The sequence below is a fragment of the Crinia signifera genome, chromosome 19 (genome assembly GCF_055691185.1).
Source record: "Crinia signifera chromosome 19, ASM5569118v1, whole genome shotgun sequence".
Classification (NCBI taxonomy): Eukaryota; Metazoa; Chordata; class Amphibia; order Anura; family Myobatrachidae; genus Crinia; species Crinia signifera.
In genome coordinates this window covers 100,726,855-100,752,477 of record NC_139226.1, presented here as the reverse complement: position 1 = coordinate 100,752,477, position 25,623 = coordinate 100,726,855, and the positions used below count along the sequence as shown (strand labels likewise).

The 25,623-nt window shown below is 45.7% G+C and overlaps 2 protein-coding genes across 3 annotated transcripts in view; one reads left to right on the top strand and one right to left on the bottom strand.

Annotated features, from left to right (window-relative positions):
* The first annotated feature begins 7,728 nt into the window (after positions 1-7,728).
* The window catches only part of LOC146041974 (nicotinamide N-methyltransferase-like), a 64,065-nt gene continuing 46,170 nt past the window's right edge, over positions 7,729-25,623 (top strand). The window contains exon 1 of the mRNA XM_083161863.1: positions 7,729-7,796. The gene's annotated coding sequence lies outside the window, so the exon portion shown is untranslated. The remainder of the gene's footprint in view (positions 7,797-25,623) is intronic.
* The window catches only part of LOC146041973 (indolethylamine N-methyltransferase-like), a 91,169-nt gene continuing 84,912 nt past the window's right edge, over positions 19,367-25,623 (bottom strand). For both annotated transcript variants that reach the window (XM_083161861.1, XM_083161860.1), the window contains exons 3-4: positions 22,028-22,235; positions 19,367-20,594 (exon numbers count right to left, since the gene is read on the bottom strand). In XM_083161861.1, coding sequence (XP_083017987.1) covers positions 20,162-20,594; positions 22,028-22,235 — 641 coding nt within the window. In that variant the 3' untranslated portion in view covers positions 19,367-20,161. The remainder of the gene's footprint in view (positions 20,595-22,027; positions 22,236-25,623) is intronic.

The window sequence follows — 25,623 nt, the reverse complement described above, 5'->3', positions numbered from 1 at the left end:
AGTATTGTTGATGTAATATATTATTTTGTACCAGTATTTCTTTATGTTTCCACAGGACCAGACATTATGGAAAAAACGTGGCCGAATGGTATCAATATTTCGGACATCTACCGGGTTTGTCAGGGTCGAAAAAAAACTCGCTGTTTTTGGGAAATGTATGCCCTATATACAGTCTTAACATGAATTTCCTGTAACACCGAGGCTTGTAACATTTTCAATGTGCGGTCCCAATATTTGAAAATATCTGTATGGCTCAATAAAGGTAGATCAGATGACCATTGTTGTTGAGTGTTTTTCCATATACAGTAGAATCAGTGGAAGGGATACTAAATCATGGTAAATTAATTTTGGTTTAAACATACCCATACAGCATTTAAATATAGCAGAGTGTATGGTAGTATATGGCTGATCAACAATATCTTGATGTGACAATGAATTAACAAAATGGTGTAATTGAAGTAATGGGAACAGACTATTTTTGGACAGAACAAATTTGTCTTGTAGGGCTGTAATTGGGAGTAATTGCCCACCAGGGTCAAAGACTTGGGATATCATACTCAGGCCTTTAGCTTTCATTCGATTGAACACTGGATTCTCGATACCTCGTGTAAAGAGGTTGGGATCCACTCTGTTTTACTGGGATCTGTGCCTAAGTCCCTATTGATAGACCACCACGCCTCATAAGTATCTCTGAAAAGGAAGTGTGAATAAATATGCTTAGGGATATCTTTTTTGGGGGTATGTAGGAGAGCGCCTGGAGAATATGGAAAGAAGACTGCACAGTCCAACACGTGGTTAGAAAAGGTATTATCTTCCAGCAACCAACGCATATCTGGATAGAAGAGCACGAGAGTAGCACAGTAAGTCGGGGAGGTCTAACCCGCCTTTGGATTTGGGCATTTTCAGTTTGGCTAGGGATATCTTATGTTTTTTAGATCGCCATAGGAAGCGAGTGCATGCCTTGTGTATCAGAGAAATATCCCCATGAAATAAAGTTAAGGGTCGCATTTGCAAATTGTATGTTAATCTGGGGAACTGAACAGTTTTGATCACCTCCCACCGACCCAGAAGGGAAAGGGGTAGATCCTTCCAATTGTCTAATGTTTGAGTGAGTTTTAGGATAGTTGTAGCAAAATTAATTTTGTATAAGTGATCAGGGTTTTGCGGGATCTGAATCCCTAAATACTTAATATGATGGGTCTGGATTTTAATAGTGTTGAGATTTCGGTCTGCAGGTAGAATTGGGGTGTCACCTTTAAGCATCATAAGTTCTGATTTATTGAAATAAATTTTATAACCTGAGAAACTGCTGAAAAGTTGAATTATGGTCATAACTACCGGAATGGAATGTTGGGGGTGGGAGAGGATTAAAAACATATCATCTGCAAAAAGCGATATGCGCATGTCGACTTGCTTTACCATAATACCCAGATACAAGGGAGATTCCCTAAGGGTTATCGCCAATGGTTCTGGTGCAAGCACGAAAAGGAGGGGCGACAGGGGGCAGGTTATGGGGAAAGGTTCTGAAATCAAGCCGTTGCACATAATGCAGAGCCGCTGTATAGAGTGGCTAGTATTTTTTTTAAATTTAGCAGGAAAAGCGAAATGTTGAAGGGTATTGTAAAGGGGATCCCAGTGCACCATGTCAAAGGCCTTTTCAGCGTCCAGCGATAAAATTCCTTGGGGTACAGCACCCCTCTAATGTTAATCACAGGATTACGGCCTGATACAAAACCCGTTTGGCTTGGGTGTATCAAGGTAGGCAAGAATTATTTCAGCCCAAGGCTGCCACTAGACATCAGGGATGCCATATTCAAGCGTGAATATGGCATCCCTGAAGTCTCCTGTGTTTTTGCAAAGTATGGACTTCGTTTTCCTGCATTGGTAATACCCTGTAATCATGACTGTACTGCAAGCTGGATTTATGCCTTTACTTTTATAAAGATTTTTTGCACTTTTTCATCAATCTGGTGTGCTTGCCTCTAATTGTCCACAATATGAACCATTTACATGGTTTTAGCACCAGCTTTTTTTCAGTAGGAGTGTGCACAGATGCCCAGAATCTCTTTGCTATGCCCAGAATACATAGCACAGCTGGGCATAGCAGGCACTCCCTCACCTCATCTCTGTTGCCACAGGATGCAGCGCTGGCTCCCCTGTGCGGCGCCGCAGGGTATCCCGGTCTGTGATTTAAGGGCGGATGTCCTCCAGCTGGCGGCTGTTCTCTGGCTGGCGGCTGTCCTCTGGCTCCTCATCCTCAGGTGGTGTGGTGGCATTACGTCGCAATTGTTGGGGCTTCCTGTGGAAGGTGGCTCCTTGCTGTCAGCTGTCCTGCTGCCCACCGCACTGCCTGCTTTAATGTCCGAGGCAGGCAGCGGGCAGCGAGTGACAGCTGCTGCTGTGCGGCGGGCTGCAAAGTGCACCTGCCGACCTGATGGGGATTGGAGGCCGCCGGCCAGAGGGTAGGGCCCGGCTGCGGCCAACAGCTGTGTAGTGAAGAGGCAGGAGGGTGCTGCTGGCCCTGTCCTCCTGTCAGAGTGGCCGGGCCCAGGACACTTATCCCCATAGACCCCCGCTGTCGGCGGCCCTGTCCATCGGCCATGATTTTTGTGAGGAGCTTATAGTCTATGTTAAGTGAAGAGATCGGGCGGTAGGATCCGGGGTCTGAAAGGTCCAGTTCTGGTTGGGGCAGGAGCCTTAATGAAGCTAAGTTGAAATGTTGCACTGGACACAGCCTCTCTCACATTGGCCACTGCTCCCTGTACACTGGACACTGAACACAGCCCCTGTTACACTGGCCAATGCACCGTTACACTGGGCACAGCGCCTGTCACAGTGGCCAAGCACCCTGTACACCGGCCAAGCACCCTGTACACTGGACATATTCCCTGTACACTGACCAATGCACCCTGCCACACTGGCCACAACCCCTGTCACACTGGCCACAACCCCTGTCACACTGGCCACAACCCTTGTACGCTGGCCACTGCACCCTGTTACACTGGACACAGCCCCTGTTACACTGGCCAATGTACTGTTACACTGGACACAGCCCCTGTCACACTAGACACAGCCCCTATCACAATGGCCAATGCACCCTGTACACAGCCCCTGTCACACTGGACACAACCCTTGTCACACTGGACACAACCCCTGTCACACTGGACACAACCCCTGTCACACTGGACACAACCCCTGTACACTGGCCACTGCACCCTGTTACACTGGACACAGCACCTGTACACTGGACACAACCCCTGTTACACTGGCCAATGCAGTGTAACAGGGGACACAACCCCTGTTACACTGGCCAATGCACCCTGTACACAGCCCCTGTCACACTGCCCAATGCACCCTGTCACACTGGACACAACCCCTGTCACACTGGACACAGCCCCTGTACACTGGCCACTGCACACTGTTACACTGGACACAACCCCTGTTACACTGGCCAATGCACCCTGTACACAGCCCCTGTCACACTTCCCAATGCTCCCTGTCACACTGGACACAACCCCTGTTACACTGGACACAACCCCTGTACACTGGCCAATGCACACTGGGCACAGCCACTGTCACACTGGCCAATGCACCCTGTTACACGGGCATATGCACCGTTACACTGGACACAGCCCCTGTCACACTGGCCAATTCACCCTGTACACAGTCCCTGTACACTGTACACAGCCCCATGTACACATCCCCTGTCACACTGGACACATCCCCTCTCACACTGGACACATCCCCTGTCACACTGAACAAAACCCCTGTCACACTGGACACAACCCCTGTACACTGCACCCTGTTACACTGGACACAGCCCCTGTACACTGGACACAACCCATGTACACTGGCTACTGCACCCTGTTACACTGGCTACTGCACCCTGTTACACTGGCTACTGCACCCTGTTACACTGGCTACTGCACCCTGTTACACTGGCCACTGCACCCTGTTACACTGGCCACTGCACCCTGTACACTGGACATAGCCCGTCACACTGGTCACAACTGCTGTACACTGACCACTGCACCCTGTTGCACTGAACACAGCCCCTGTACACTGCACACAACCCCTGCACACAACCCCTGTACACAGCCCCTGTACACTGGACACAACCCCTGTACACAGCCCCTGTCACACTGGAAACAGGCCCTGACACACTGAACACAGCCCCTGTACACTGAACACAGCCCCTGTACACTGTACACAACCCATTGTACACTGGCCACTGCAGCCCCTGTACACTGGACACAGTCCGTCACACTGGACACAACCCCTGTCACACTGGTCACAACCGCTGTACACTGGCCACTGCAACCTGTTAAACTGAACACAGCCCCTTTACACTGCGCACAGCCCCTGTATACAGACCCTGTCACACTGGACACAGACCCTGTCACACTGGACACAGACCCTGTCACACTGGACACAGACCCTGTCACACTGGACACAACCACTTGTACACAGCCACTTGTACAGCACCCCCTGCAGCCTTTAATCGAGTCACACAGCAGCAGAAAACAAATAATAATAAAAAAAATATATTATTATTATGATATTGTTTGGTTTAGCACAGCACAGAGCACAACCACCCTCTTCCCTCTCCTATGCTGGAGTGAAGATGGCGGTGTGTAAGTGTGTCTTTTACATACCTCCCAACTTCTGTCCGTATGAAATAGGGACACCTGCGTCCGAAAAGGGGGCGGGGCGTATGCAAATGAGGGCGCGGCTTATGCTAATTAGCCGCGACCTAATTTTCATACGAGAATAGACGCTGTGCGCATGCGCACAGCGTCTATTCTACTAGATTGGGGGTCTTCCAACTGCCACCCCCCGCAGCGGGACAATGCCTGCCGCGGGTGGGACAGCGGGACAGGACCCGAAAATCGGGACTGTCCCTCTAAAATCGTGACAGTTGGGAGGTATGCTTTTATAGAATCCAGATCCCGCCATGATGACGTTTTAACTCGTTTTCGGCCTGAAATGAGGCGGGAATTCCCGAGTCAGCTCGGATTCCGCCTCGGATCACGATGTTTGGGTGGGTTCTGATCTCAGGAGATCCGGTAGTTATGATATTATGTTTTGTTAACATGAACCTATTACATTGTAAAAACTGCACTGTGATAGATATTATCCCCATAGGGGACGTTGCATGTTTTATGGACACCTGTATATATATATATATCCATGGATGCCTTCACAGAAGGCAAGATAAACTTTTATGAAAAGTACTGTAAATATGTTTATAGTTCATGGCACACCGCAGTTTCCCCCCAGGAGAGATTAGACTGAGCTGCCCGGATACAGAGACTACTGGAGGGCAAGTTCAAATGCCCTGCACCGAGGAGAGAGAGGATAAACAATCACAAAACCCTGCTTAATAAAGTTTTCCTGCACGCGCGGGGAGCGGGAAGGCAGAGGATCGCGTGCCATATAGCTATAAATAGGAGTGAGTTACCTCAGGAGTAAAAAAGGTGAACACGGCAGAGCGGCGCAGCGTAGCTGTGGAGAGCGGTGCTGAGGCAGAGACTTACCGGAGAATGCGGTTCTAACGTGGAGCCCCCCTTCTATGCTGGGGAGTAGGACGCTGAACAGCGGGGGTTCCCGGTGACATCCTCCCTTCATCTCCTGGCCAGGAGTTCCTGGAGGCGGGCCGGAGCATCACAGGGAGGCGGCGCCGGCGCCGGCATCGTATAACGTTGAGAGGCGGAGGCTGCGTGATCCTGTGGAAATACAGGGAGTGGTGAGTGCACGGCCCAGCTGTAACACCCCCTACACTGTCATCGATGGGGCGTGATTAGACTTAGATGGGCAGCCATTACAGCACGCCCCCAGGCTGCTAGGAGTCAGTGAGACAGACCAGCAACAGTTATGATAGGAGCAAAATACTGATACAGCCCTTGCCTTATAATAAGCCTACAATATCAGCCCTATCACAGAGAGAGAGGGATTGAGGCATTCCCTGTGCAAGTATGTCTCGTTTGGCCCAGCACTGATTTTATACAGCAACTTAGTCAAGTGTAGAAACGCTAGCCCCTGCACTTCCTGCTATACATCTACTATCAGCAATCAGCTGAGATCGCGGTTAAACTAAGTCTGAACTTATTGAACCCCTGATCAGAACACAGTATGCTGTGGAAATAATTGACAACTACGTCTGAGCTTCTAATGTGAACCCTAGAAAAGACAATCTGACAGGGCGAGTGGAGCAGTGTATCATTTAGACACTTATTAGTAACAGCTGGGAGAAAAGACCTAGTTTCCTCTACAGTATTGCAAACAGTACAGTTTATTCAACGCGTCACGGCCAATTATAGTGCAGAGTATCGCAGAGAAACAGTGACCCTAGAAGGAATGTTTTACAGCACTTTTTAGAAACTAATTGAGGCTCATCCGTTTTACACAGTACAGTCAGATAGGTTATGGACTGTCTGTTCATATAAGCCTGTTATAACGGGTTGGGATCATTTGGTCTATTGCATTATGGTCGAAAGTCATTAGGTCGAATCCATTAGGTCGACATGCTAAAAGGTCGACATGACTCTAGGTCGACATGGGAAAAGGTCAACATGATTCTAGGTCGAAAGGTCATTAGTTCGACAGGTCATTAGTTCGACATGGTCATTAGTTCGACATTGCCTATGTCGACATTCACAAGGTCGACATGGGGTTTTTCACTGTTTTTTTACCTGAATGTCAACACAGTCGACATGGACACAGTTTAAAGTGCACTGCATCCCCTCGCATCGCTCGCTGCGCTCGCTATGCGTCGGGCACGGTGCCTCGCTACGCTCGGCACACTATTTTATTCTCCCACCACGCCCTAGTGGATGGTAGGGCATGAAATACCGCCTGTCGGCACATGTTGGCTCAAAAAACAGTGAAAAACTCCATGTCGACCTTGTGAATGTCGACATAGACAATGTCGAACTAATGACCTTGTCGAACTAATGACCTGTCGAACTAATGACCTTTCGAACTAGAATCATGTCGACCTTTTCCCATGTCGACCTAGAGTCATGTCGACCTTTTAGCATGTCGACCTAATGGATTCGACCTAATGACTGTCGACCATAATGCAGTAGACCAAATGACCGCATCCCGTTATAACAGCTAACAAGTATACAGCAGTGAAGCAGACTATGTAGGAAGGATTACCTAAATTGGATACAATTGTTAGCTCTGTACAAGCTACTTTGTCATTACCGACTATACGTTGGGATTACAAATATCTGGTTGCAACCTGGCTTTCCAAAGGATTACAAAACTTACTTTGAGCACACCGTGGATACTTTGACTTCTAAGGCCCCTTTGTACTTGAGTAACTGAGCAGTTCTAAAACGAAAGGGAAAAGAAACACTCATCCTTGCAGCATGATAGGCAGAGACTAGTGCACAAATATTTAGATTCATATTATTGCGCAATAATAACTTATGAGCATTATAGGAGCTGATCATTGTATATAACTATGTATTTGTTTTGTGAAAGTTAATAACTATTTTATTGGTTTTAGTGCAGAAGGTAGGGTTGTCTAATGTTTCAGTTTTAGGGCCCTTGGTGTGAGACGAAATAATCGGATTGCAGTCACCGGCTACTGTTCCAGTTTAATAAAATATAATTGCAGCTGTGAAAGTGATTTGATGTTTGATGCATATTATCTGTGTGCTGTTTATCTTTATATTTGCTATTCCTGAAATAAATTGTTTAAATCTTATAACCGATTGGAAGTTCCGTGTCATCTTCAATCCAAACCTGTAAAGAAAAGGATACTTACCTGAAAGGAAGAAAGAAAGGTATCAGAGTAACAAAACCGAGTTTCAGGATATTACATCCCTTCTGTACATGTTCCCCCACCTGTTCATATTGTTTATTGTTTATACTGTATACTGTTTACTTGTTACTGCTGCACAGCAAACCGAAAACAAATTCCTAATATACGCAAGTATACCTGGCCAATAAAGCATATTACAAATTACAACTAATGTATGGGGCATTAATCAATCATTGTAATTTCTTTATATAGTGGCCAATGGTTGGGGGTTAAGGGACAAAAACCTTGGTGTAAGATAGTCTTTTTTGACAAGGCCAGGCCCATCACAACAGCAAGGCCATGCCCTCTGCAATGACGCCATATCCTTCTGTCTGGCCAGTTTCCACTTTTGTCTAACAAGACTACACCCCTTTCTGTCTCCCCTTTAGTTTCTCCAGGTCTAGCCTTTCCTCCTGTCTTAGTAGTGCCCCATGTGTCTCCCTCATCTGTTTCTCCAGTCTGCCCCCTTTCCCATTCTTTCTCAACTTTTCTGCTACAGCCTCAGTCATCCCCCATATGACACACCACTTAGGACACTCCACAGGCGGTGTGGCTCATCTTCTTTTCAGTGGCACAATGTGATGTCATTATGTCATGTTTTACCAGGACACAATAAGCCAGCTGTGAGGGTGCCGAGCGCTAGGGCCTGCAGGCTCTCTTTCTTTGACTGAGGGCTCGAGACTACCTTTACTGTGACCCTGTTGTTGCTACAGGTAATGCGGACCTCCTCCATGACTGCAGGGCGGTGCAGGCCCTCCTCCACCTTGTCCGGACTTGACTGTAGGCATATAACGTGCCAGGACTTGATTGTAGGCATGTAACGTGTCATCTGGCCACTGCTTATACATCTGTCAGTGCCCTATGTCCGGTGGATGTATTCTCGTACACATTCCCTGGCATGCTAGCGAGGGGGTGCGGGTGGACGTTCGGAGGGTGGCATTGATTGACCTATTCGCTATGCTGCGTATACTCGGTCTAAATCAAGCCCCGTGTTTTCACAATACAAATAATTTTTTAAGGCACCCTAATAGTATTGCCCAAAAATATAATAAAACAGAATCATCTGAAACAATACATTTGTCGTCACTAATTGGATACACCTAATAGTACTGAAATAGTACATAACATAACAAAGGTTAGTACAAAATGATGTTTGAGGTAGACGCGTTTCACATTGACTACTGCGAGTTAATGAATTTCAGTTGGTTGTGATGAATTTCCTGGTACTACATCCAAGGATGGCTGAGAATAGGATTTAGCTTTAGCACAGGCGGTGTTTGATGTGTCCCTAAGATTATATATAAACAGGCCATAGTTTCACATATATTTACACTTAAAAGGAAGTAGCCTAAAATCTCATAAACAGATTAGTGAAACTGATGGAGAGCCAGGGACAGCATTAACTAATGAAGTATGCCAGAAGAGGCATTCATTATAAGGGAAGGCGCATATTGAAATAATACTTACTTCCTAATATAGGTTAACAATATATTTGGGATTTTATGCACAATCTTCTAAATCAAGTAACATGGGACCTATACTGTACTTCTGGTTGATTCAGTAAACCACGAAGCTCGCAGTTCACAGAGACCCAGAGTGCCCGCCCTGCCGAATCGCTGCACCCTGCCGCCGTATCCCCTCAATGTGTCACGTAGACACATCCCCTGGCATGTGCCCGCTGCCGGAGAAATCATTTGATGGTCACTGACCAATAGATGATTTCTCCAGGGCCCGCAGATATAAGTCTGTGGAGACTGACTTATATTTGCGGGCACATGGCCGAAGACAGGGGGGGGAGCAGCTGATGTCATGTGACATCAGCCGCCAGCCCCCGGCACTCTGAATCCCACCTGAATTCTCATGGGAACACCCAGCGCTCCCATGGGCGCAACACAACTCCGCCAAGGGGAAACAAGAGGGACAGGAGGGACAGGAACGACATCTCGGATCTATCACACCCGAACAAATTTGCCCGGTTGGATGAAGTTTCGGGGGAGGATAGAGACAAAATGACGGAGCTGGAGGATACGGCTCCCTCTAGCAACCAGAGGAGCGGTCCCTCTAGCTCAAACGGGATGACAGTTAGTGAGGTACCAAGGCAGATAGTGGTGGTAGGGGATTCCATCATTAGGAGAACAGACAGGGCAATCTGCTATCGGGATCGCGATTGCCGCACGGTCTGTTGCCTCCCAGGTGCTCGGGTACGGCACATCGCGGACCGAGTCGACAGATTGTTGGGAGGGGCTGGGAGCAACCCGGCGGTCTTGGTGCACATCGGCACCAACGACAAAGTCAATGGTAGGTGGGATGTCCTCAAGAAAGAGTATAGGGAATTAGGTAAGAAATTAAAGGCGAGGACATCTAGGGTAATTTTCTCGGAAATATTACCAGTGCCACGCGCTAGCTCAGGGAGGCAGAGGGAGATCAGGGAGGTAAATGTGTGGCATAAGGATTGGTGTAGGAAAGAGGGATTCGTGTTCATGAAACACTGGTCGGACTTCTCGGTCAGGCGCCATCTTTTTTGCCGTGATGGATTGCACCTGAACGAGGAGGGGGCTGCGGTGCTGGGGGGAAGGATGTTTAGAGGGTTGGAGGAGATTTTAAACTAGGCGACGGGGGGAGGGGGTGGGGGCAGCAAGACATTATGGGACCATCAGGAAGAGAAGCCGGACTGGGATCAGGAATCATATGGGGGAAGGAGATGGGGGGGGGGGGGGGGGGGGGGACGGAGACATAGACAAAGTCCTGGGACATAACAAGGGTATAATCGGGGGTAACTCTCAGGGTGCATCAGGAATGTCATGTAATAAAATGTTATGTTGTAACAGTCACGTTACCCCATTACAGTTCTTAGGTACAGATGATCTTAGTATACGGGAAGGAGGGAAGGACAGAGGAAGAATTCCCAGAACTATAAAGAGGGCAGGCAGTGTGCATGGTGGGGAGGCCTGTAGAGAGTCTATTGAAGGGGAGAGGGAAAAGAGGAAGCTAGTAAAGAATTCAAATGGGTCCTGGGGTGAAACTAATCACAATATTAGAGCCATATCTAAAAATAAACATAAATTAAAATGCTTACTGGCTAATGCAAGAAGCTTAGTGAGTAAAATCGGGGAGCTAGAAACGGTGATCAGTAGGGACGACTACGACATCATTGGTATTACAGAAACATGGTGTAATGAGTCGCATGACTGGGCAATAAACATGGAGGGATATACACTCTACAGGAAAGACAGGGAAAATAGAAGGGGCGGGGGGGTGTGCCTATATGTAAATAATAACTTAACATCATGTGAGAAAAATATGAGCACAGACCTGGAAGACGACAACTCGGAGACAGTGTGGGCAGAGATAACCGACAATAATAAAAAAACAAAAAAACAATTTATAATAGGGGTATGCTATAGACCACCAAATATAAACGAAAGGGAAGAGTCTCTTCTTTTAAACCAAATCAAACAAGCATCAAATCAGGGGCAGGTATTAATTATGGGGGATTTTAATTTACCCGACATTGATTGGGAAAACGAAACAGGTAAATCAGCAAGAAGCAATGGGTTCTTAAGCTTACTTAACCCCTTCATGACAGAGCCAGTTTGTGCCTTCATGACAGAGCCCTTTTTTTCAAATCTGACATGTCTCACTTAAGTGGGGATAACTTTTTTTTTGCTTTTACTTATCCCAGTGATTTTGAGAATGTTTTCTCGTGACACATTGTACTTCAAGTTAGTGGTAAATTTGGGTCGATACAGTCTGTGTTTTTTTGTGAAAAATACCAAAATATCGTGAAAAAATGGAAAATTTAGCAATATGCAAAATGTCACATTTTCTGCTTGTGAGACAAATAATCATACCACTCAAAATAGTTAATAACTAACAAAGACCATATGTCTACTTTATGTTGCAATCATTATTTCAACTTCCTTTTAATTTTTTTGGACACTAGGAGGCTTCAAATATGACTAGCAAATTCTCAAATTTTCAAGAAAATTTCAAACACTGATTTTTTTAGGGACCAGTTCAGTTCTGATGTGACTTTGAGGGACTTGTATGTGAGACACCCCCATAAATGATGCCATTTCAAAAACTGCACCCCCACAGTATTCAAAACAGCATTTTGGAAGTTTGTTAACCCTTTAGGTGTTTCACAGGAATTAAAACAAAGTGTAGGTGAAATTTCAAAATTTCATTTTTTTTTCGGATTTTCAATTTTAATACATTTTTCTAAGGAACACAGTACATTTTACTAGAGAAATGTGACTAAAAATTGATTCCCCCAATTCTTTGGTTTTCATAAATATCCTATATGTGGCCCTAGTGTGCACGGTGACCAAACCACAGGCTTCATAATAGAAGGAGCACCTACTTGATTTTGGAGACTCCTTTTTATGAGATTATTTTTTAGGCACCATGTAGGTTTCTAGGCACCATAAGATGCTAAAAGTTAGGAACCCCCCCACAAGTGACCCCATTTTGCAAACTACACCCCTCAGGGAATTCATCTAGGGGTATAGTGTACATTTCAAACCCCCAGGGGTTTCACCAATTGTGGTACAACTGGGCAGTGAAAATGAAAAAAAATAATTTTTCATTTTCACAGCTCAGTTGTATCAAAATTGGTGAAACCCCGGGGGGTTTGAAATGTACTCTATACCCCTAGATGAATTCCCTGAGGGGTGTAGTTTGCAAAATGGGGTCACTTGTGGGGGGGTTCCACTGTATGGGTGTTTCGGGGGTCATTCAACCAGAATCTGTGCTGCAAAATCCAAAAATCACTCCTTCCCTTCTGAGTCCTGCCATGCACCCAACTGGTATTTTTTGGTCACATGTGAGGCATTGCCGTACCCGGGAGAAATTGGGGCACAGATTTTGGGGTGCTTTGTCTCCTTCATTCCTTGTGAAAATGAAAAATTTTGAGCCAGATCTGCATTTTTGTGTAAAAAAATTAAATTTTTTACACAAAAATGCAGTTCTGGCTCAAAATTTTTAATTTTCACAAGGAATGAAGGAGACAAAGCACCCCAAAATCTGTGCCCCAATTTCTCCCGGGTACGGCAATGCCTCACATGTGACCAAAAAATACCAGTTGGGTGCATGGCAGGACTCAGAAGGGAAGGAGTGATTTTTGGTGGTGGAATGAATGGCGGGTGCTATGTCGCATTAGCAAGACCCCCGAAGCACCAATACAGTGGAACCCCCCCACAAGTGACCCCATTTTGGTCACCAGCTTTGGGAGGGGGGCTGGCGCTGCGGCTGGCGGGGGGGTGGGAGGGGTGCTGGCGCTGCGGCAGCCGGGTGGGTGGGAGGGAGGGGGGCTGCCGGGTGGGAGGGGGGGGGGCTGGCGATCGGTGCGGTATACGCACACACACACACACACACACACACACATATATATATATATATATATATATGTGTGTATATATATATATATATATATACATATATATACATATATATACACACACACATATATATATATATATATATATATGTGTGTGTATATATATATATATATACACACATTTGCACATTATTTTTTATTTTATTTTATTTTTAACTTTTCCAGCAGCAGCATGATGCTGCTGCTGCTGCTGCTGCTGCTGCGGGGGGGAGGGGGGAGGAGGGGAGCGCAGCGTGCGCTCCGGACGTAGCGGTGGAGCCGGGGGAGCTGCTGCTGCTGCCGGGTGAGTGCCCGGCGGGTGGGAGGGGGGTGCTGCCGCTCGGTGGTGATCGGTGCTGCACCGATCACCACCGTTTTCTGTGTTACCGAGCGGCTTAGCCGCCGGTAACACAGGAAACGCTGTGATTGACTGTTCAGATTTGAACAGCCAATCACAGCGATCGCCGACCGGGGGGGGCACCCCTGCCCCCCCTGGGCGACGAGGGGGGATGTCTGCTGTCAGGGACAGCAGACATCTCCTAACTGTCACCGCGTCTATAGACGCAGTGACAGTTAGAATCCATGACGTACATGTACGTCAAATGTCGGGAAGTACTTCCCGACCATGACGTACATGTACGTCAAATGTCGTGAAGGGGTTAAAGACCAGTTTATTACACAAACAGTGGAAACTCCAACTCGTGATGAGGCAGTCTTGGACTATATAACACAGACTTAGTTTCAAACACAAAAGTAATTGAACAATTAGGGAACAATGATCACAATATGGTTTCACTGGAAATCAACTTCAGTAAATTACATCAAAAAGGATCTGCAAAAATACTAAACTTCAGAAAAGCGAACTTTGAATTATTCAGGGAAGCCCTAACAGGAATTGGGTGGGAAACGGTTATGGAGGGAAAAAATGCAGAGGAAATGTGGGATACTCTAAAAAAGGTGCTTGATTCACTAACTATTGAATACATTCCTAAAGTAACTAAAGGTAAATTCAACAAAAAAAAGCCACCATGGTTGGACAAAGAAGTAAGGTCAGCTATCAACAATAAAACCAGAGCCTTTAAATTCTATAAAAATAACTTGAATGAGGAGGCGTTCGCAAAATACAAAGAATCAAACAAAACTTGTAAAGGGGTAATCAAAGCAGCTAAAATATTATATGAAGAGTGCATAGCCACTGAAAGCAAAACCAACCCAAAAAAGTTTTTTAAATACATAAATAGTAAACGTTTAATTAAGGAAAACATAGGCCCACTAACTGATACTAGTGGAAAAAGTGTTACTGAGGACAAGGGAAAAGCAAAACTGTTAAATGAGTTCTTCTCATCAGTATTTACTAAGGGAGAGCAGATTGTGGAACGAACATTTACCACAAATGGGACAAATAAGCCAGATCTCATTGTGGATTTCACGCCGAAGGAAATAATACTGAGGCTAAGCAAACTCAAAACAAATAAATCACCAGGGCCAGATGGGATTCATCCGAGGGTATTAATGGAATTAAGGGATGAACTAGCTACCCCCCTACATTATATCTTTAGCAAGTCACTATCGTCAGGTATAGTACCAAAAGATTGGAGAATAGAAGAGGTAGTGCCAATATTCAAAAAAGGAAAAAAGGAAGATCCCGCTAATTATAGACCCGTTAGTTTAACATCAATTGTGGGTAAACTATTTGAAGGATTTTCAAGGGATGGTATCCAGAAATATTTAGATCATCACCATCTACTCAGTGCTAACCAACATGGGTTCGTGAAAAATCGTTCATGCCAAACTAATCTACTAGGGTTCTATGAAGAGGTTAGCAAAAACCTCGATAATGGAAATGCTGTAGATGTGATTTTCCTAGATTTCGCTAAAGCATTTGATACTGTCCCACACAAGAGATTGATTAATAAAATGGAGAACCTAGGATTGGGTGAAAATATCTGCAGATGGGTAGGGAATTGGCTATGTAATAGAGAACAAAGAGTGGTTGTGAATGGTGCTGTATCAGATATGATACCGGTACTAAGTGGAGAGCCCCAGGGTTCGGTTTTGGGGCCCATTTTGTTTAACATTTTTATTAACGATATTGGCATAGGGTTACTCAGCAATGTATCCATCTTTGCGGACGATACAAAACTTAGCAAAGTCATCAAATCATCAGAAGATGTCACCATGCTTCAAAATGATCTTGCAATTCTAGATGAGTGGGCAAAAAAATGGAAGATGAGGTTCAATGTAGATAAATGTAAGGTTATGCACCTTGGGAGACGCAACCAGTGTGCAAGTTACAACCTTAGCGGAGAGGAACTGGGTAATTCCATACTTGAAAAAGATCTAGGAGTCCAAATAGGCCAACAAAATTCTGGCATGCATTAAGAGGGGAATGGAAACTAGGGACTCAAGGGTAATTATGCCACTATATAAAGCATTGGTGAGACCTCACCTAGAGTACGGAGTACAGTTCTGGGCCCCACACTATAAAAAGGACATCATAGAATTAGAAAAAGTCCAAAGGCGAGCAACAAAGCTTATTAGGGGAATGGAGAATTTAAGCTACGGGGAGAGATTAAGCAATTTGGGACTATTTACATTAGAAAAGAGACGTTTAAGGGGGGACATGCTCAACATGTACAAGTATATCAAGGGCCAATATAAGGAACTGTCACACACCCTCTTTTCTACTAGAAAGGAATCTAGGAAGCGAGGGCATGAGTATAGATTAGAAAAAAAAAGATTTCATTCAGCTAGTAGAAAGAATTTCTTTACGGTCAGAACAGTCAAACTCTGGAACTCTCTTCCCAGAGAGGTGGTAACGGCTGGCTCATTAAATGCATTCAAGGCAAAGTTGGACAAACATTTACTGGAGAAAAACATCCATGGGTACAAATAAGAAATATAATTTGTCTGTAAAATATCAGAACCTACCAAATCAGCAATGGATATGTATACCAGGTTGAACTAGATGGACGCAAGTCTTTTTTCAGCCTTACCTACTATGTAACTATGTATGTAACCCCACGACCCTGGGCAGATTGCTATGTGTGAACAGTTCGGCACCTAAAAACCCTGCACATAAAACAGTAAGAAACCGAATGAAGCAGAATGACCCCCTGATTCAGTAAGGATCACATATGATAAGTCATACCTCCCAACTGTTCCGATTCTTGTGGGAAAGTCAAATTTTTTTTGTGACAGATCCGAGTCCCACCCACATGCAGCAGTGTCCCTTGGTGGTGGTGGTAGTAGTGAGGGGGCAGTTGCAGGGGTGGATTGGGAACTAAACACAGCTCTGGAAATATTTCTAGAAGTGGCCTCGCATGGGTGGCACCAAATAAAATGTAGGCAGCAGCAACAGCATAATAGGCGGGATTGCTACATCCCTATACCTGTGTGGAAGCGTTAGTTGGCAGTCTAGTGGCCCCCAGACCTTTACACTGCTGCAGGGCCGGCGACAGGTGGGGTCAAGGGGAACAAGTGTGACGGGTATCGTCAATCTGAAGGGCCCCAGAGCTTCTGTGCCCAGCCCGGCTGATGCCTGTACTAGCTTGCCTATCAGTGACCCCCATGGCCTGGCTGTCTACTGCGCACTGTCTATGTGTGGCTGAGTCTGACTGTGTGCCACTGTCACCTACTGCGTGTGTGCACCCCTCCACCTGTGGCCACTTGGCACTTGGAGCCATCTACTCTGTGTGTGTGCTCATAGCCCAGGGCCACGCCGCTCAGCGCTAAGAGTCTGTACTGCGCACAGGCGCGTGGCTGTACCCACCACTGGGTGGCCTCAGTCTCAGGCTTCTTTACTATTAATACGCATGCACGGGTCGTCTGTTCTATGCTCTGCAAATGGCCTGCCCTGCCTGCTCACAGTGCTCTGCATTCTTTTGTGTAAGTGACAAGTCAAGACAGGCAGCAGCCTCAGCAGGTCAGCAGCAGCCAGGGGCCAGCAGGAAGCCACAGCCAGGAGCTAGGCGAGTAGGATGGAGAACAAAAGAAGTCCACACCTGAAAGCAGGATCTGAAGCCAAGAAGATTAGGTGAAGCTCATGCAGAAGAGGGTTGTAGGGGTTTGGGATTAGGTGGGGGGATGGGGGCCCCAGAAATATCAGTGTACAGGGCCCCAAGATTTCTGTTGCCAGACAAATCACAGACCTCCACATTTTTACATAATACCCCAAATTTTAACAAAAAATAGAAAGCGGCAGTCAGTTATATACAAAAAGGAGGATTTTGTTATCTCCTATAAAGAGTTTCGCCTTTAGAGAGAAGGCGGCCCGTGTCCCGCCCAATTGCACGGTTGCGAATGCTGTGCGAAGAGGGTGAAATTTGTAGAGAAGATCGGGACCGTTGATGACACCAGCAGCCCTCCCTCCCAATTGCCGGGAGCTGCCTGCATTTTCTAGGGCAAATGCTGGTGCCTGTCAGTCAACTTTAAACGCCCAACAATGGCCAGTCATTGCCAGCTGTGTTCGCTAGGACGTCTTACACATGCGCACTGTGTAGCATGTGCGTTCAGGGTCATTTTCATAATCACTCAGACTGCCCAGCGATCAGAACTGACTCAGCCCATAGTGATATAACATCATTATAATTGCACGTAGCACTAGCATTCTTTGCCTATATCGCTAGGCCTCTGTGCTCTTGGCCCATGGGTCTCTGACGTCAGGGCTGTCCACTTACAGCCTGTCGCAGATTAGTGGAAACCTCAGACTTACTCATCATTTACACAGGCCGCAGGTACTCTTCGATGTTCCGGGATTTGCAAATGGATCTGCAATGCTTTCACAAATTTGCATGGGGTGTTTTTACTGCCGAATTAGCACCCATGTCCCAAGTGGGAAAAAGGATTCAGGCTTGGCGGAATCTTCTTGTTTCTCTGAAGATTGAGGGTTGATGGCTGTTTTGTCAGTGCAGATAAAGTTCCTGGTCCCGAAGATGAACCTGGATAGTAGAATGAAGTGTTGGTAATTGCACAAGGTGTACAACTTTTTTTTTTTTAATACCAATAGTAAATATGCCCTACTTTGTAAAACAAATACACTTTAATGGAAAAAGCCTTCATTCTCATAATCAGATTAGCCAACATGTGATGACGAGCCAGTGGTAGCACTTCCTAGTGAATGTTGCCCATACACAGTCATAAACAACTAGCGCTGCCAGCAGAGTCATATTAGTTAATGACAGCTGCTGTAACTGTAAGATGCTTGCATTGTGCACAAGGGGCCAGAAACATGGGGTGAAGTGACTAGGGTGGGTGTCGCCCAGTGTAGTTAATCATGGTGTCACCCCCCCTCCCCTCAATGGACGACCTTCTCTCGTATTACACAGAGTCCTTAGTAATGTTTTTTGTACTAGTCCTACTTGTAAATTATAATTCTTGTATATCACTGAATGTGAAGACAATAGTAGTGATATAAACAGCTAATAAAATTAACATTATACCTTAAATTACAATATCCGCAGCTTAAATAAGCCATCATGCAGTGCCACCCTGTCACCTGTAGACACATACCTCCCAACTATTTGGGGACTGTCCTGCTGTCCTTTTCTATATAGCTTGCTTGACCCTTGTGATCTGTGTCTTCTTATCTCAGCATCTGCTGCTGCTAGTGTGGAATGGTTTATTAGTAATCTTTAGTTAAACACACATATGGGACAGTAAAAAAATACTTTACAGTTTTTTTTTTTGTTTTACCAAGAGATGATCGATAAAGTAAAAATTCACAAATTGCATTTGGAATTTATTGCATGGGCACAATTTATTGCATTTTTTGCATAATTACATTTATCATTATATTGTGCTGAGTGAGATGAAAAGCAATATCACAGCGAATAGATGCAAATTAGAAATGAAGTATTGCAAAATTTACAAAAATATATTACTACTGAATTTACATAGAAATATTCAGAAACCAGCCTTTAAGCTTAGACATGCCATTGTGTGGTCCTAGTCACGTCTTTTGGATGGAACATGACACCCCACCCCCCCTTCAATTTTGCACCGCCTCTTGTACGCCACATTCTATTACAGGGTTGCCGACTTTCTCATTCTCCTCTCCGGGAGAAGCCCGGAGAGGAGAGATTCAGTAGCCGCTCAGGGGGCGGGGCTTAAGCGTGACATCACTAATCACTAACGCGATTGTGTCATTTTAGGTCCGCCCCCTCCTCTGAGACCCGAGGATTGCGGCATTTTAATGCCGCGATCCGGGGGACAGCGGGAGTCCCCCCTGAATCCGGGAGGGTTGCCCACCCTTCCGGGGGGCCGGGAGGGAGCCACGATTTTCGGGAGACTCCCGGAAATTTCGGGAGGGTCGGCAACCCTGTTCTATTACAGACTATAATGTCCAAGGACAATGGAAAGTTCAAGGGACATTTTTAACACTATCTTTCACTGGACACAGTCTAGTGCAGGCATGTCCAAACTATGGCCCTGCAGCTGTTGTGAAACTACAAGTCCCATCATACCTTGACACAGATTTGCTATTAGAGAATTCTAAAACTATGGCAAGGCATGCTGGGATGTGTAATTTCACAACAGCTGGAGGGCCACAGTTTGGACATGCCTGGTCTAGTGTATATGGGCCTCAATTTGAGACACCTTCATCATCCAAATTGCACAAATAAATCACTGAATTAACTTTAAAACCAATTTTATATTTACTGTATTCAGCATTCTGAAATTATTTTATTCACATTTAACATTGGGCAGGGCTGTTGACAGGTCAGACAGGCGCCGGTAAAATTAAGGGGGCATGGCTACGCCCCTGTGAAGAAAAAAAAAGTTAAATTTGTGCGAGTAGGCAGCAGGGTGCGGTTTGCAGGGTGCAGGTGGGTGAGCGAGGGAGGGAGCAGCTGCTGCCACTCTCCCAGGCTCAGCACACAGCAGCACTGAGCAGCATGTGCTGAGCTGGGCAGAGAGGTTGTCCTATCTGACTACCTGCCCAGCTCCCTGCAAGCAGCCACGAAGGTCTATTATTCAGCTTTCACTTCTCTGTGAGCTGCAGTGAATATAACTCCTCCATAGTCCATAAGGTCAGTCTCTAACTTTCTTGGATTAACATCACTATGATCAATGATAAATCCTTCCCCTGTGAGAACATTTCTTAGGAAGTCCTGATCATATTTGTAAATATGGAACACTTCCTGCCCAACAGTGTAGAAAGTAGCATTGACGAGGCCAAGTAATATTAGGTGACCTTCAGGTTTTAGCAACTTAACAATTTTCCTCAGATTTGTAACAAATTCATCCTTAGTTCTGCTGATGGACTCTAGGAGCGTGACACTAATGATACAGTCTGCGAGCGGGAGCACCACTGGGTCTGTGATGTTGTCTTTGTCAATGTCACATAGCACAAGCTCTTTTATTGCTGTCTTCACCTTCATTTCTTTCTCCTCATGCTGGCCACTGAAAAATACAAGCACGGTCATTAGTGTAATAGTGCAGGTCTCTCACACATGCACAATATTGGGCAATAGTGGGTGTGAGTGACTGGGGTTCCATCCTCTGATGGTAGAGACCAATAAATTGGGATGACTCTTCCTAAGAAAGAGAGTTTTAAATAGTATACTTGAGATTGATTTTTTATTATTATTATTATTATTATTATTATTATTAATAATAATAATAATAATAATATATATTTTTATATAGCGCTCTTTCTCCAGTAGGATGCAAGGTGCTTAACAGATAGAATTAATGTAATACAGTACAAGAACAATGAACTACAGAAAAGCTTTTCATGAACAATACTTAAGGGAAGTAAGGAAATGCTTGAGTAAAAAGGAAAGTCTTGAGTCTGTTTTTGAAGGATACTAGAACTGTGCCGGGAAGTGAATTCCATAGAGTAGGAGCCATATGGCTACAAGCTTGTCCCCCAGATGAATGACAGGACATCCTAGGTACTGCTAAAAGTCCTTTATCTACAGATCGCAGGACTCGGCTGGGACAGTATGGAATCAGAAGCTGCTTCAGGTACCTCAGGCCTTGGTCATGTAGGGCTTTGAAACTCAGTAAGTTGATCTTGTAGATGATTCACCATTTTATGGGCAGCAAGTGAAGGGAGTAGAGAATGGGAGTTATGTGGCTAGAACGGGGCTGGTTGGGTAACAGCCTGGCTGCTGTGTTTAGTGCCAGCTGTAGTCGGTTCAGTTCTTTAGCTGGGAGATCAAGGTAGAGGGCACTGCAGTAATCTAATCGTGGCAATACACTAATATGGTGTCTATGTGTGTGTGTTTACTGGAGCAGTGCAGTGTAACACTGTGTGAGCGCTTGAGCCATTTAGTATGGGCTTGGGTCACTGGGTCAACCCAACAAAGGTTGACATACAGTATATTGGGTCAACCACTAAGCCCTGTCAACTTTCAGTGGTCGACCCAATGTATGTTGACCTTTCTCATGTCGACCTAGTGACCGTATACCTTTAGTACAACCCGGCGTGTGCTGTCACAGTGCAGTGCAACCCAGTGTGTGCTGTAGCACTGCAAGTTATCCCAGTGTGTATGTGCTGGAGAAGCGCAGTTTAACCCAGTGTGTGTGTGTGCTTGAGCCATTCAGTGTAACCTGGTGTGTGTATGTTGGAGCATTGCAGTGGTACAAGTATAAGCGATACTACTGTGTGGCATAATGTGTTATAATGTCATTTCTACTGTGTGCCATATTGTGCAGAAGGTGTTCTGGCGTGTGGCATAATGTGTATTATGTGTATATACTGTGTGTTGTAATGTGAAGAGGGGGAACTTCTATTTGGCATAATGTTAATACGAGGAGCTTCAGTTGCTGCTTCGGGTGCTAAAACCCCTAGTTTCATAGACATTCAGATATTTACAGAGATACTTAACCATTTCCCTTCTAAGTCTGAGACATAGGCTGATGCATGATTCCAATTGAAAGCTCCTGTAAATGTGTTCAGCCATTTGTTCACTTCCATAAGGCAGACTTCCTTGAACTTCAGTACGTAAAAATCTTTAAAAAATTCACAGGCAGAGTTCATATACATAACTATGGGGCCCAAGCAGATGTCAAGTCCAACGTCTCCTTTGATGTTAGCTGTTGAAATAAAATACAAATGATTACAGCGTTCCTAAACGCCTTTGCAGTTGATGATGGCATCGGCTTCTCGCTGACATTCTAACCCAAAAACCTCTAACAGCTTAATTCTTAGGGCTAAATTTACTAAAGCTTCTTCAAATGAAAAGAGGTGGTGTTGCCCATAGCAACCAACCAGATCATTTCTATGATTTCAGCACAAATCCAATGATAGCATAGATTATGTATGGACTGTAGCACAACTACCACACGCGAGGAGGCCGCAGTTGTCGCTCCACAAGCAATGTATTGGGAGATCTGTTTGCTATGCTGTGTAAACACGGCCACCCCCCCTCAACATGTGAATCCCCATATTTACATGCCAGTGGATGTGTACTCATCCACTCACATGTGGTCGCACGGGTGAAAAATCATTTGGTGGCTCCCCATCTAATGATTTTTTTTCCCATTCGCAGATAAAAGTCAGTCTAGACTGGTTTTTATTTTATCCGACGATGGCTGAATTTGGGGCAGGCGCTGACGTGAGCTCTAGAGATGGGCAAAATGGATCATTAAGCTGAGCCCGGGTCCGACGGCTCTCTCAGTGAAAAGATACGTATCTTTTAGACGGATCCTCGGCTCGCTTTAAAAAAAGGGGGAATATACATGACCGAGTAAAAACACTGATCGATGGCTGGGTGCAGAATCGCCATCGATGGCAACCATCGATAGCGTCTGCACCAATGGCCATCCCTGGCGGCAGCAGCAGCAGCTAATCTTTCTATCACTTGTAGTCGCAGCACTGTACTCAGTCTACAGAGGTAGTACATCTCAGCTGCCACAGGTGGCAGCACTGAGATCAGGAAAATGCATTGTAAACTGAAACGGATCACCTTTTTGGGATCGGCGGCTCATTCGTTCTTGAATGGGATCCGTTCAAAAGAACCGGTTCGTTCGCAAACGACCCATCTCTAGTGAGCTCACCATAATTCTCCAGTTAATTTCCTCTGGTCAATTTTCCAAGTAATAGTAAATACAACAAGAGAGAAAGACCCGCACCATACAATGTACTGGGATGCCAATAATTAGTGGATGGAAACAATTTTTCCAACAGAGGTTTTTATATATATTATTCCTCTCCTATTGTGGGTGCCCTCAACTGATTTAAAATATGGATTATACGAGGAAAAGAGAAAGAAATCAGTTTAACTAGGATGCACTCCTCATCCACCTTGTCCAGTAGGACCTAAAAAGTATATCATGGCTGATAGTATCTTTATTAATTTGCAATTAAAGGTAAAAAGCCATCCTTTAATTTTTGTACTGGTCAATTGTATTAATTGTTCCTGACCCAGGGGCGCTGGAACGTTTTTAGGTTGGGGGGGGGGGGCAAGATATAATCTCATTTTGGCGCCCCCTAAATTGCTATATGTTACCCCCGGGCACTATACACACTGGCAGCGGCATATACACGTGGGCATTATACACAGGGCAGCGGCATATATGCATGGGCATTATACACAGGGCAGCGGCATATATGCGTGGGCATTATACACAAGGCAGCGGCATATATGCGTGGGCATTATACACAAGGCAGCGGCATTTACGCATGGGCATTATACACAGGGCAGCAGCATATACACGTGGGCATTATACACCGGGCAGCGGCATATACATGTTCTACCCTCTTGGTACCAGGGAACTTTTAGCATTAATTGCCCCATGGGCAGACTCACGATTAGGTAGGTCACACTGGATCGCGGCAGACGGTTTGCTGCTTCTGCTGCAGGGCAGTGGCTGGTTACACTGGAGATGGGCTGTGGGTCTGGCACCCCTGCTGGGACAGCTGGCTTCTTTCCTTTACTCTCTCTCTTCCTTCAAACAAGGCCAGTCACGCCGAGGCCCTCAGCTCGGTCTCCCTCTGACACTGATGTGCAGTGCATTCTCCCCTCGCTTCAGTGGGTGGCTGTTAGGTAGCGGGGTCATCGCCCTCCCGCTCTTTGGATGCGGCTGGTGGAACTGGGCACTGAGGGTTCTCTCCTCCCTAGCCGCCTCTCAGTGCGTGGCCGGCGGTGCTAATACTCGGGGAGGTCAGCGGGGGTCACAGACCTCTCCGCGCTCCCTCTGAGGGTTCTCTCCTCCCTAGCCGCCTCTCAGTGCGTGGCCGGCGGTGCTAATACTCGGGGAGGTCAGCGGGGGTCACAGACCTCTCCGCGCTCCCTCTGTCGCCTGGCTGCGGCAGTCCCCGGCGCCGCGTCTCCTCACGCTGCTGGAGGTCGGCGGGGGTCACGCTGACGTCCCCGCTCTGCCGCTCAGCCTCCCTCTCTCCGTCCCCGCTCTGCCATTAACCCCTTCTCTCCTGGGGCTTACATAGGCGGACGGGCGGGAGGCTGGATCAAGCTTAATCAGCCCACCGCCCGCCCGCCTATATTACTGTTTAATCAGCCGCCCGCCCGCACAGCTGCTTTAGCGCCTCAGTAATTTGGGGGGGGGGCAAGCGGCGCCACTGTCCTGACCTGATATATTGTGTCCCTGTATAGGATGTCGATGGCGAAATATAAAAACAAATTAATGAATATAGAGTAGAAAGAAAATAAGAAGATTAAAATCTGTAAACTGCTTATTAAATCTGGTTTATTCTGGTACTTATGTTTGTAAGTAGCAGTGATATTATACCATTATGTGCCTTTCTAATATGTGATATAGGGCCGCTGTGTGTGCTGTATTTTATGCTAGATCTGCGTCTCTAAAGCTTATATAGCTATTTTAGTAATTGTTGCGGTTTGAAGTTATTAGTATACACTGTTGCAATAAATTGGCATACACTGTTGCAACAAATTGGATACTCTTCTCTTTAGAGCCACAATAGATCTGTCTGGCTGGAAAGATTCTCAATCAGGATTTGTTTCAAATAGTACTATATTTTTATCTGATCAGGGTTGTCAGGAGATATAGTGAAAGGCTGTGATTGGTGTATACACTTTATTTGCACATATTTTCAACCTGATAGAAGAATATTGGTACTTCATATGCAACAGCGTTTATGTTGGTAATACTTTAGAATACTATCCCTAATGTGCATGCAGTAGTTTAATCCATATGCACTCAGAGCAGGCTTTAATGATTCAGATAGGGTGGCACTTATAATTGCAGATCACATCTATAAGCACTTGGAGCGGGCTGATAGTTAAGATAGGGTGGTACTTAGGTTAATACCCCCAATATACCTGCAGCAGTTTGGTACACAATCTGTATTTCTAATGTGCACACTGGCCGCAAATTAAAGGTCGCATTAATTTGCAGCCAGTGTGCACATTACAAATACGGATTGTGTACCAAACTGCTGCAGGTATATTGGGGGTATTAACCTAAGTGCCACCCTATCTGAATCATAAAAGCCTGCTCTGAG